A 13,376-nucleotide genomic window follows, 5' to 3' on the forward strand; every position below is an offset into this window, starting at 1 on the left:
GAAAACAGAGTCGTTCCCACAGACAGAGCTTCTTGGTGAGATGGAAATATAGAACATTAAGACCAGCTGAAGTTAAATGACTCATTGAACCGAACCGACTTCTTATGATCTAATTGAAATGTTATCTGGATTAGTACCGTATATCAGCTGAAAAACATAACGTTAGCAAAAGTGGAACCCTACCACTAACAAAACCCTTACCTTATCACAGCTGCTAATAAGAACATGATGGCACACGCTGCATGTCACACACACTTAGTTTCTTGAGATTATTTACAAAAAGAAATAATTATAATAATTTGTGTTATATCTGTCTCAACACTTTCCCTTTGATATCTGATGCAAAAATTCACACAGTGAGGATGTTCCCTTTGTAGCACTTGTTAATCTAGTTGTGTAAATCTTGAATGATGAACGCACCATAAAAGACACTTTTCTGTCATGACTGGTAAAGCAATTACAAAGTTAGCAGGATGCAAGGTCCTAACAAATACTGTTAGCATTGCCTGAATACTGGTGGACAAAATAAAGAAGTCTCTCAAGAGTGTGATGAAAATAAACATCTTGTGCTCAGTCAGAGTCAGAAGTTAAAAAAACAAACAAAAAAAAACGGTTAAGTGATTTCACTTGTGAGAAGGCCCTGTGCTTTTTTTGTAGTTCCATTTGGTCGTAATACCCCAGTCAAGGGAAATTCAAGTTTGCATAGATCGGTCATTGGTCTTCCATAGAGGTGGTCCTCTCCCATGTGAGATGCAGCATTGTAGACCTCTGGAACAGTTTCAGACCATGTGACATTAAAATTAAATGAATAATGCTCTCATCAGTGAGCTTAAGGCTGCTCTGGGCATTTACACCAACTCTCATACTCAGCAGAGATAAGGCTCTACTGAAGACGAGCCTTCAGAGAGGAGAGATTAGGCTGTTTTATTAGGTTAGACTGCACATAAATCTATAGCTTATTACACTAAATTTGTGACTAAATCCTATGTTAGAATAGGGTAGGGGTCAGACCCTTAGCTATACTGTATGCTAAATACACACAATAATTCTCAGAAGACTCTCTGCTACCTTTCATGTTTGGTATTCTGACATTTACTGACATGGCTGTGCAGGGACTATTTATCTCCATATTTGTCAGCTGTCATGTGATCAGACAGGCACAGTAATAATGTAATATAGTAATATGTAAAGCAAGGCCTCCAATACAAAGTACAAGTAGAATGTCCAATCCCTTTTTACAGTGATAGAGTATTTCTATCCAATTATTAAGACTGTATATGACAAATGTACCACGATGAACCTAAGATCATCATTAACTAACTGTATTTGGAATGTATATTTCAAAACTTTAAAATGAATTCAGTAGAAAACGAAATTAATGACACCCTAAAAAAACAATCACACTGAAACCCAAAACCTTCTGAGGTCTATATCAGAGGGCTTGATAAACTACCAATAACTCCACAATAATGGCAGTGAAAAGTCTGTCATGTATCAACTACAGGGCCAAAAACGGTCTCAGCTGCAGGCTACGTGATGATAGTACATTGCTTGTCTATCACGGCATGAAGAAAGAAGAATATGGCATTCAGACATTTGGTGCTTCTGTATACAGTAGGCGATCATAAAAAAAACTAATAAAAAAAAACTCATAAAAGAGCACTTTGAACTGCACACTAGCCTGCTATGTTTTAAGTTCCAATATCATAAATGTGGATAAAAAAAATTACCAGTATATGAAATTAAACAAATTCTCATGTGGAAGTCAACAAATGTAGAAGGTTACGTGTAGTTTGGAAACTCTGTGGCACTGAGTAACAATGTCATCACAAGGTATTCCCTGAACAGATTATTTACATCTGCATTCAGCCTACGTCGACCTAAGTAATGCAGAGGTACACAAACTTAACACTTTTACAGCATCACGATTGTCCAATAAGCAATTATAGAGCAGCTTCTGTGAAGTCAAATGTCAAACATTCTGGAGCATCAGTGTGACGGCGCTGTCCAGAAGTGAGACAGAAAGTGCTTTGTGTGCTCCCCATTTATGTTTTCAAAATAAAGACTTGTTTGCTTCAGTAGTCTGCGCTAAGTGGGTTTCAATAGTCTAACCAAATCACTGTCATGTGGCTCTGTGTTTTAATGGCTTACATCTATCTATCCAAACATTTATTTGTATCTAATACTAGGTCTCTGCCGATTTTAAGGTCCCAAAGAAACCCTGCACTCAGGTTGAGGTAGCAACAAGTACAGCAGCCCAAAACTGAACTAATTTCTTCTTGTCAGTCCTATGTTCCAAGAAGATATCCAGCTAAATCCAGCCTACCCAGATTTCTGCCATGTTTCAATTCAATTGGTACAATCCTCACTTGCTATGGCTTGTCCTTGCTGAGGCTGAACCTTAACCATACTCCGTGTTCATGCTTATTCTGCAACAGAGTGATTCTCTGTCATCTTTAAACTGTCTCTGTCTGTGACGTTCAGCAGAGCCAGTTTCTGGTCACTGGTCCTTCCTCCATTCTGGTCTGAATCTCCAGACGTATCCACCAAGCCCTGGCCCTGCTCTGAGCTGCTGGGCTCCAAATCGGGATAAATGACGAGAAACCAGGCACTAAGGAATCCAAGGAAGGAGCCTACAGAGGCCACAACAGGAATGACGCGCACACTGCCAACTGCCTCTACCACAGATCCCAGGGCCGACGCAACCAATATCTGGCTGATATAGACCTGGAAATGGAGAGAAAAGTAAAGTAGTAAGAAAAGTAGAAAATAAAGATTCATCTTGTGTTACTGCTGTATCAGTTTAATTTTAGAGCAAACTAAAAATTAACATTTAATTTGGATTTAAAACACATGAAGGCTCACCTGGCAGGATAAGATGGCACAGTCGATACCAAAACCTCTCCGAGTGTTTGCTGGACTGTGGTGAATGTACTGAGGAAAGGAAACAGAGATTATAACTTCATGTGCAAACATAGTCTCCAAGCATTATTAGTATACTGTACATATACAAGAATATGATATAATATTTTTGTAAAAACAAAAATTGTTAACTGTTTGTCTGAGAGACAAGACAGAACAAACATCACATCGACCTCTAACACTTGATTTAATGTACTAACACTTGACTTAGCTTCACTGGGCTACTTAAGACACAATAAAACAATTCTGTCAATTAATAATAGCACATGAAAACTATATAATATGGATAATCAGTGTCATCAGGTAGTAACGGTGTGCATGGATATATGTGTGTAGTGTTTGTGGGGGTACATACCTCTTTGATTTCATGGTACTGCCCCAGTAATGCATAGGGACAGTAGGAGATACTCATGGAGATTATGCCCATGCTACTGATCATCACCATGGAAACATAAACGTTAGGGAAGATCGCCATGACTGCAGTTCCTAAGATATGGAGGAATAACAGATTTAATACTTGTCTCTACCTTTATTGAGACTATGGGCATCTGCTCCTGCTGCATTACTGACATCTGTTTATTCTTATGTATTAACAGACCTATTGAGAATCCCAGAGTCCCCACGATGTAGATGACCTTAATGCTCAGATCAAAGTTATCCAGGTACTTCTGAAGAATGGCTGGATGGAAAGAAAGAGACAGAGAGGAAGTTTAATTGTTCAATCAATTCTCCTTTTTTTGTACTTCTGATCCCAAAATAGAAATGGTGGTTGTGTATTACCAGAGCAGACAGCAGAAGTAGCAGCGTAGACCACCAGTCCCCAGCAGCCCATCTGTACCCCTTTGTGATAATTTTGTAGCTCTGTGGAATTGGCTGCTGCCTGTAAAAAAGTGGAATATTTTATCAGAGAAATGCTGACTTGACAAAAAGACCAAATAAGTGATAATGCAATCTTCATATTCATATTTAATAATTATATCTAAATTACTATGGGTGGTGTACTGTTTATGTTCTGTTGTCCTCTAGTGTGATATTAAAAGTATAAAAATACCAAATGATGTCAATGCTGGTATCTTTAAGTTAAAGGGATAGTTCAGCTTTTTCGAAGTGGGGTTGTATGCTCTCTACTGCAGATAGTGTACTTAATGGCCATTTGTAAAACATACAACCCCACTTCAAAAAAGCTGAACCATGCCATTGGAATGTGTGTGTGTGTGTGTGTGTGTGTGTGTGTGTGTGTGTGTGTGTGTTTGTACCGTGGGGTTTCCGTGAAAAATGACTTGCCCCATGAAATCAGTGTAAAACACTGCTTCGGCTATGATTGAGAACCATGTGATTAGGTGACATATGCACAGTCTCCACAGTTGCCTCGGCATCTAGAATGGACATGAAAAACAAAATCAGAAATCAAGTTGAGCAGGTGAAAAAAGAGGAGATCCACAAAAACTTTGCTCTGTTAGACTACAACAACATACGTTTTGCTTACATGTGATGCAGTGCAATAGTACTGTAACTAGGAATGGGTACCGAATTCAGTACTTTTAGTGGTACTGACCAATTTTTTTTTCAGACAAGTTAGGGTTAGGGCTGACAAGATAGTCTCATGAACTTTTCAAATTTTTTTTTTTCATTGGGTGACTACTCAATTATTCGAAAATAATTTCCCATCCTTAAAACATAACATACTCTGAAAGGCTAAGGAAATAAATATAAAAAACTCAGAATTTTGACTATTTTTTTATAGACAAAATAACTTTAATTACCACACATACACACAAAGTACCGAAAACAGGTACTGTTGTACACCGGTACCCAGGTACAGAGTATCGGTACAGTAGGCCTATTGATTCAAATGTGAAAGGTACCTATCCCTAACTGTAACTTTGTAATTTACCCACCTTCAGCATAGACAACCACAGCAGTCGAACAGTTGTACCCTTATCTGCTCCTCCCTCACTGCTTGAGCCCTCAGATGACAGACTGCTCACTGACAGCTGCAGCTCTCTCCTGTCTGCGTGTCCCTGGAGGTCACTCAGATCATTCAGACTGCGAGAGGTGGTGATTCGCCGAGGGCTCGAAGGGGCTGCCCGTTTAAGTCGGTAACGCTGCGATCCTACTCTTCCGTAGTATGAGAACGTAAAAGACGGCTGGAGAGTAAAAAAGAATCAGCAAATTTAACAGCGGTGGCAAGCAAAAAACAATTTATGACGATAAAATAAAGTACATTTTTAAAAATGACAAATGAAACTGTACTTGTCTGTAGAAGGTGTGTCTGTATGGCTGTGATGAAATGGAGGGGTTGGCAGAGCGGTTCCCAGTCTTAGTGGAAGTGTGGGTTTTCAGTGGATTGGAGTGATCAGAGGAAGACGAGCAGGCGTTCTGACCATTGGCAGCCTTGACCTGCAGGGATTGGAGAGATGCACAGAGTCCACATGAAATAACATCTGAAACACTAAGTTTTCATATATTACCAATAGAAAACAATAACATGAAATAATTTGATACAAGCAATGGAATGGTTCGTCTTAAAGTCATTAAGCTAAAACAAACAACATCTGCAACTGTAGCAGCTTATTTCACCTGTCTCAGGTACGAGTCCTCTGAGCCAGAACTGATCTGAGAGTTTGTTGGAGCCTTATGTTCGGCCAAAACTGGATTTTTAGGCTCCAGGACCATCGCATCAGTGAAGGCATGTGATGCACCGGATGGAGATGGGGACTCAATACTGTAGTCTGATGGCTTGAAAGCATCTTCCAGTTCACCCTGTGATTCTGGAAGAAAGTGAGGCACTTCTTGGAGGAAAAGTTGTGTGTCGGGGTCGAGGTCAGAATCCAACTCAATCGTAGCATCTGGCATGGCTAAGACCGAATCGCTCTTACTCCGCACTCGATCAACTGCAAGGAAATCCATGTCTTCGTCCTCGGGACCTGATTCGTCATCTTCTCTGGAAGTAACTAGTGCAGAGGCATCCTCCTCTGCAATTACATCGAGTAACGGTGGCATGTTGCCAACAGGTCTGAGAGACAACTGGCTGGTGGACTCCCCACTTCTTGTGGCTTTGAGCTTGTTGGATGGAGTGAAAGGTCGCTCAGGGATACTGAACATGTGCAGCGTGACAGAGATAATGAAGATGATGCCAGCAAACAGGAAAAGGACCTGTTCCTGTGATTTAAATGCTTGGCCCAGAGCTGTGCCAGTCCAGTCTAGACCACCTAACATGTAGCCCACGGCTCCACCAAGCCCTAGAGAAACAGATATGGAGACGGATGTTAGTTCCAAAAACAAGGACAAATACATTAAACACAAGCAGATCTCTGACTATTATTATATTATTATTATATTTTCTACATCTTACCAGCAGAGAATGCATGAATATTCAGGGCCATATCTTGCTCCTCAGTATCAGCAACATCAAGGAGGTAAGCTCTGATTGGTCCTTCAGACGCATCAGCAGAGAAATCCAACACCACCACACCTAGTACAGTAAGGACGATGCCGATTGGCTGGCTGTTGGGACTATCACCAACAGAAAGGCCTGAAAGAAAACGGTAACATATACACAGATGTTAAACAAGGAGTATTTCAATTTGCGAGTGGAGATTTTCTTTGAAACCTTCTCCTCACCTATTAATGATCCATTTAAAAACAGTGCCACTCCCAGCAGCACACCCACACACAGAGCCAGGATGAATGGTCTCCTCCGGCCCCATCGCAGAGTACATCGGTCACTTGCTGAGCCGATCAAAGGGGTGAAGAGAAGACCAAGGATTGGACTGAGGAACCAGGTTAAACTGTAATATTGTTCGGGAAGGCCTGGAAACAATGAAAAGAATGGTAGGTGTATTCAGATTAACAAAGTATCATCAGATTAAAATCTATACATTTCATATTTGACCTCACTGATAGGAGTTACCATAATAAATTGCATCATTACAGCAGCTTTTTTGTCTGTGCTTTACAGAGTTGAGTAATACCAGGACAGAATACAACGGACAATTAAATGATAGACATGAAAGGACACTTAACGAAACACTCTTTGCTGACGGGCTCTAGAAATTAACATAGATAAATATCTTTCAATCAGAGAATCTGATTAGTTTCAGCCTGAATACTTTTACTCTGCATACGCTGCATGACATAAAAATACATCCTTGCTGCTTCTAATATGCAGGGGTAGTTCTTTGTCTTTTGTGTCTAGTGTCTTTCGTGTTCATTTTTTGAGATCTGAACATTTACATTTAATTTGTGTGTTTAGTGTTTTTTTCTTTTCTTTTCTTTGTATCATGAATGTTATCTTTAACTCAGACTACCTAACTACTGGCTTATACTATCATCTTAACAACCTTTGTATCCTGGTATAAAACTCACTCCTCCACCTATTCATACATTTGTCTTGCAGGAAGCAGAATAACTAAAGCAGTGGGAATTTTCTCTGCACAAAAAGGTGAAAGTTTTCCTGTGCTCCATTGTTTATAAAAGCATAGCACATGACAGCACTTGCATACCAGTGCGTAGCTGTAGAACCACGAGTGCTCTTACACAGCTTCCTCTACCATTGGCTTTCAGGTTGGCAACAACATTTCAGATAATGAGGCAGCCTGTTGCAACACAGAAAGAAATGAGCACCAACAAGCCAGGAAAAGTGGTGAAATCACTTCCAGTTGGCTATGTCATAAGACAGGACTGTCATGCTTTATCATGCTCTGTAGTGAAATAAGGAAATTCTCGTGGCCAGCTTGATGGCAGGGATTTGACTATAACTGCACATATCTGTTTTACTGCTACTGTATGTCAAATGTATGCATAACTATGCACATCACTTATATATAAAAAATAAAAAAATAAAAAAAGATCTCTAAAACATGACAACATCTCGGATTTTCCACCCCATATATAGACATTTTAGTCTCAATGTAAAACTGTGATGCATTTGAATCCAGTCAGCTGGCTGGGTGAGCCCACTGGTTCTCACGGGAACAACTTGTTACCCATGCTGCCTTGCTCTGCTCTTGCCTTTCCCTTTCCCTTAAGTCAACAAAACACCAGATGACTATATAGCAGCAAGAAAAATATCTTGCCTTTTGTCTCCCTTTCCCATTGCTGCACACTGTTTTGTCAAAAGGCCAACAGGAAGACTTAAAGGTACTCTGTGGAGGTTTTGACCTTGTGTGGTACTATGAAACATTATTTTTTATGAGCGGCTCTCCATCTGCTCATGCATTATGGACAAGGACATTCGTGCACAAGCATGTGCACATGGGTGACGTATATAATTCTGGCAACAGAGGAAGACCCTGCTAGAAAGTAGAAACAATGCAAACAATGCAAGTTTAAAAAGAATCGGCTCTGCAAATATTGAATGAGGAAAGAAATGTGTTCAACACACACACCTGAAGGATGAAGAAGTAAAATAAAGTGTGCTTTGATGAGTAACACTGTATGCGAACATAACTTTTATTTGTTTATAAGAAAACTTCACCTTTAGCAAAACTATGACACACTCTTTAGGCTGGTTTGCATTGCAAGAAGTTAAACATATCCTGCCTGAGTTCAGTGTTGCACAGCAAACGCCCTGTGCAGTGGCTGCCTGTGTAGACTGGAGAACCACCCTTTCCTTCAGTCAGTTGTGAAGCTGAGAAAACAGGATCCTAAATTCCATTGAATTAAATTGATTCAACATAAGCTTTGAGTGATCAGAGTCAGACATTCAGAAGTTTATAGAAATTAATCAAACCCTATGACAGGGTTTGCTGTATATAACTGTCTCTATTGGTTTTGCAAGCAGGCATTACAAAATAAAGGATTACTTAAAAAGTGGTGGTATATTACATCACTAGCAATTAATTGTTTAATAATATGTACTTTATACAAAATAAACACAAAGCTGTGGCCCTGTGTATCTTTGATAGTTCCATTCCAACTAATCCACATTTTTGTTTATCAGTTTATGGATTCACTGCCCTAAAAGTGCTGATAGGACTCCACCTGGTATATGTATTGTGCTCAAAGAATATCCAAGAGGGACTTGTATGATCGTGCTTGAAGTGCTCTGTGAAATCCAGCACTAGATTGATACAGGTTTTACAGTGCTCACATAGCAAAGTCTACCTTGTAAAAACACAGAGATAATGTTTCAACTTTTTAAACTGGTAATTCTTCATCCAGGGTTAACGTGTTAAAGTTTCTGAAGGTGGTGTTGGCACACTGTTGAATCACTGAATGGGCAGAGGAAGGAAAGCTACAGACTCAACATCTCTTTGGCCGGACATGTCTTTTTGTGTGCACCTTTCCCTCTTTAAATGGCATGTCATGAAAAAGGTTAATTCTGAACTTCAGGGGTGGTAGTTATCTTTTTACTTTAAACCAATAATCCTAGGCCAAAATAAACAATTGTCATCTATCATATGGTGACTCATTTACAACAGTCCTTTCTTTCCGTGGGTTTAGCCTTGGATGGTCAGAAGACATCAACCTATTTTACCTACAGACAGGCCATAATGATATTAAACTCTTTCTATAACATTTGTCATACAGATTACCTTTATATTACCAAAGAAAAACCGGATGCTTAAAAAACACCTTGAATGAGCATGATTTCAAGTTTTTTAAAACATTTTCTTTCTTACAATATTGTGAACAGGGAGGAAAACAGAGAGAGAAATGTGCTGTGTTGGACATTCTTGTAATACCTGGCCAGGGGAAAAAATGCCTTTGTTTCATTTCTGCTATGGTGGCAAACCTGACATCTAATTCCATAGCCCCTGTTGGCTACTGCTGGGCACACAGGTACACGACAGTGATGAAAATGTCCGGCCTGGCTAAGGCAACGACAGTAAAATTCCACATTGTTGTTGCTGTTTCCCCAACTACTGTTGCACCTGGAAACTTGTGGATAGCTGTGACAGACCTCAACACTAATCAAACCCAACAACTTTCAGAGAAAGACAATGAACCAAATACATGATGCTCATCTGGACAACTCCTAAAACTAACAAGGGGAACATTGCCAGAAGTTTACTACAAAACTAAGATACATGGCAGGGTTAACTAAATATGCTATAAATCTAGTATGTTATACAGCTAGTGTAAACACCAGCTTTGAAACTATATATGGCTGCACTGACAGCAAACCACTGGGTACATTAAGCAAATACTGTCTAGTTACAATCTCTCTAACTTATTTTTCTCAATTTAAAAGGTATTTACCCACTTGTTGTGTGTACAACTAGTGTTACTACAAGTCTTTGTCTGTGTCAAATATTCATCACAGTTGAAAAGGTAAGCAAGAGTAACACTTGTGGAAGTTTCACTGCTGTCAGGATTCTTGAATTTTAAAGTCTTTAATATTGCTACAGCATTATCTTTGAGCAAGAAAAGTGCTTGTTTCTGACTGTTGCATCTCCTTACCTATCTGCAGCAGCACTGGTGTCACCAATGCTGTTTCCATGGCATAGCAGAATTCACGTCCAAACATCACTGCCCCATTCATTACCCAGCGATGCAGAGGAATCCGCACAACTCTGCCCTCCTCCTCCACCTCCTTCTCGTTGTCAAGTTCATTCTCATCTCCTTCTTCCTTAGGTTTTCTCCTCTCCAGAAGGCCAGAAGCCTCCCTCTCCTCTGCTTCTCCTCCCTTTTCAGCATGGTTTGGCTTGAGAGGAACCATTTATTTTGCTTGATGGTCGCTTTATGTGAGTGTACACCACTTCTTGCTATTTTCTTTAGGTGAGCACACTGTACTATGTTATACTAGACTAAACGTATATATGGGATGTCCACAGTTTTCATCTTGATCACTCACTGTTTCAGAGGAGGAGATATCCAAAAAGAATAATCAGCGAGCATCTCTGCTGGTCAACATGTTCTGAGCTTGGAACAAAAAAAACAGAAAATGGCTGAGGAAGGAGGTAGGAATCATCGCTGTAATGAGATTGATATGTCCAAAAAACTGAAGCGGTAAAAATATGTTCCATACATTTTATCCTGTAGGCATCATTTGACAAGTGTGTATGACTCAGTAGCTCTGCAGGAGTGCAGTAATGTTCCTCACTGTGACTTGCACAAATTCAAAACTAAGGAAGAGCAGAGATCTGCAAGCTCCAGAAGTATGAAGAGGGGAGGAGCAGAGGAGGTAGGAGGAGAGGGGTAGCAATATGCGTGGAGGTGGTTCCAGTAGCTGTGTTTGTGGAAAGCAGCGTGAGAGCAAAGTGGGGGTCGGCAGGAGTCTGTGCACGTGCATCAGAGTGTACTTCGGGGCAAGTCAAGGTCAAAGCATGTGGAAACCCTCTGAGTCACACAGCCACCTGCAGAAAAACATTTACTGGTTAGACAGTAATATGATGCAATTACAATGTAACACATTGATTTCAACATGCCCATTCGTGAAGTATTTTTTGAATAAGTGTCAGATAGGATGACACTTATTCACAAAAAAAATATTTGTTTTTGTAAGTAAGGGGTTAAAGGCCAAATGCTAAAAAGTTCCCATGTGTAAAAAGAAAAATGCTTCAGTGCAGATGGGTCCCATGGAGGGACATAAAAAATGTCTGGGCTTTAGAAAAATGCTGCCCTAATCCAAGGAAGTGCACTGGCAACAAGTTTACACTCATACAAATAAAACACCCTGTTATACAGAACTAACAATGGTTTATTGAGGGTATAGACTCATTACATGGATCTTATGACAGAAAAAAGAAAAAAAAAAGAGGTTAAACTAGTTTTGCAACACCTTGATTACCTCAGTTTTATTCATATCTTTTTTTAATCACTTACACACAATGACATTCATTGTCTGAACCCATAAACTTTATATTAGGCTACTTGGCAGGTACAAGAAGACATCAAGCCATATTGCAACACCATAGCTGCTGCATATTTGGTAACAGTTTAAGCAGGTAGACCACAAGTTCACAACCCTCTGTGATGGCAATGTGATGTGATTTTAGAGATATAGATGAGCCCACTTTATTTATCAACATTATGCAGTCACTTTGTGTTTCCTTTTCCTGAGGTAAAGGAAGGACCGGTATAATACAGGTTAGGTCTGGTAGGGGTTCATGTTTAAACGACATTAAACCCACAGACGCGACACAGCACTGTGGATTTTTCTTTGTCATAGTATTTTCTCAGAGTAACTTGCTCCTGTGCTGTGTGTTGTAACGACTGCATACGACTTGTTTTACCTCCCCTGCGGAATGTGTAGTAGTTTGGTGTGTGTGTGTGAACCGGTCAGGACATGTTTAGCTCAGGGACTGCTCTTCTTCCCAACGCTGACTTACCTGAGCGACTGACCGACCTATTCTACAGTAACGTTACACTCAGTTAACAGGTTAACGCACAGACGCTGTTACAGACACTCTACGAATACCAGACCAGTCTGTCACATGGTGGGAGGAGAAAGGCGAACACGCCGATAGATAGACGTGTTTTCGTCCGGCTGGTTGATAACGCCTGACTTTGGAAACACCAACTTCACCAACTGAGATGTGATTTATTTACTGTACGTGACGCTAACGTCCCTGTAGCGAGCTAGGTGGGCTAATGAACCTGACAGCTAACGTTAACATTAGCGAGTTGGTTGCGACACGGGAACCACTGAAAAACGGAGAGAATAAAATGTAACATACCTGAGATTTCACTCCGTGTAACTTGAGGTGGAGCCACTTCCGCATTTTGAATATTTTCGATAACGTCGAGGCAAAACTGTCGATTTTTTTTTTTTTAAGTTAGCAATCTGGCTAACCTTTGCCAGCTAACTGAGTGACCATCTGGTTTACTAAACTCATCAGTCTCATTGGTTTCCACAGTAACAAAGCGGGGCGTGGCCAAACGGGAACGCCTATGACGTGGACAAGCCATTCACCTAACTGTTACTGAGGATGAAAAACTACAGTCACCCCAGATATCTTTGTAAAATTGGAGGTCTCTCTTTTCTCTTTGGAATAACAGAAATATTCTTATAATAAACAAATCCTTGTTCTTTACCACAAAGGGGGGGGGGTCGGAATGACAGCATGTAACCCCTATGGTTTCAAAGTATCGAACAAAGCTAAATAAGTACAAAAATCCTAAATAATAAATACTCTGTGAACTGTATTGTACCTTTATAAACAATACAGAAACAATTTCACTTTTTTTTTTTTTTATTGTGACAGGCTATTAAAAAAAATAGAGTGATCTTGAGTCTCATTTTTCCAACGCTGCTAAATCTGTCTACTGTCTTTAACCTTAAAGATATTATTTGCTAGGCTACTATGTTAATCCAGAAGATGGCGCTCTTGAACACCTGATGAACTTTATCCTTTATGCAATTTTTTATATTCACAAACATAAATTTGCTAAATCACCACCTAAGGTCGGTCCTTTTCTCCTGGAACTGAGCTCTTTGCTTAATCTCTCAGTTTGATAAACAACAACAATAAAAAACCAATGGGCTACCTACTCATTAGTCATTA

General features: G+C 39.9%; 1 protein-coding gene across 1 annotated transcript; it reads right to left on the reverse strand.

Moving 5' to 3' along the window:
• Positions 1–1,090: 1,090 nt before the first annotated feature.
• Positions 1,091–12,729, reverse strand: LOC146972203 (polyamine-transporter SLC45A4-like). The gene is made up of 13 exons (XM_085802146.1): positions 12,549–12,729; positions 10,330–11,225; positions 6,547–6,735; positions 6,278–6,457; positions 5,503–6,164; positions 5,176–5,322; positions 4,821–5,069; positions 4,179–4,298; positions 3,703–3,802; positions 3,521–3,601; positions 3,278–3,408; positions 2,866–2,934; positions 1,091–2,727 (listed from the first exon to the last, which is right to left on the reverse strand). Exons 2-13 carry the CDS (start codon positions 10,586–10,588, stop codon positions 2,425–2,427), a joined length of 2,490 nt encoding a protein of 829 aa, XP_085658272.1. The 5' UTR covers positions 10,589–11,225; positions 12,549–12,729; the 3' UTR covers positions 1,091–2,424.
• Between the last annotated feature and the right edge of the window lie 647 nt (positions 12,730–13,376).

The sequence above is a fragment of the Trachurus japonicus genome, chromosome 16 (genome assembly GCF_045865225.1).
Source record: "Trachurus japonicus isolate A0001 chromosome 16, Traja_1.0".
In the NCBI taxonomy this organism is placed as follows: Eukaryota; Metazoa; Chordata; class Actinopteri; order Carangiformes; family Carangidae; genus Trachurus; species Trachurus japonicus.

Coding starts and splice junctions, on each gene's coding strand:
- LOC146972203 (XM_085802146.1), bottom strand. CDS start 10,588: ATGGTTCCTCTCAAGCCAAACCATGCTGAAAAGGGAGGAGAAGCAGAG. Junction 5,323..5,502: donor AGGACTCGTACCTGAGACAG/GTGAAATAAGCT, acceptor CAATCCCTGCAG/GTCAAGGCTGCCAATGGTCA. Junction 4,299..4,820: donor TGTGGTTGTCTATGCTGAAG/GTGGGTAAATTA, acceptor TGTCCATTCTAG/ATGCCGAGGCAACTGTGGAG.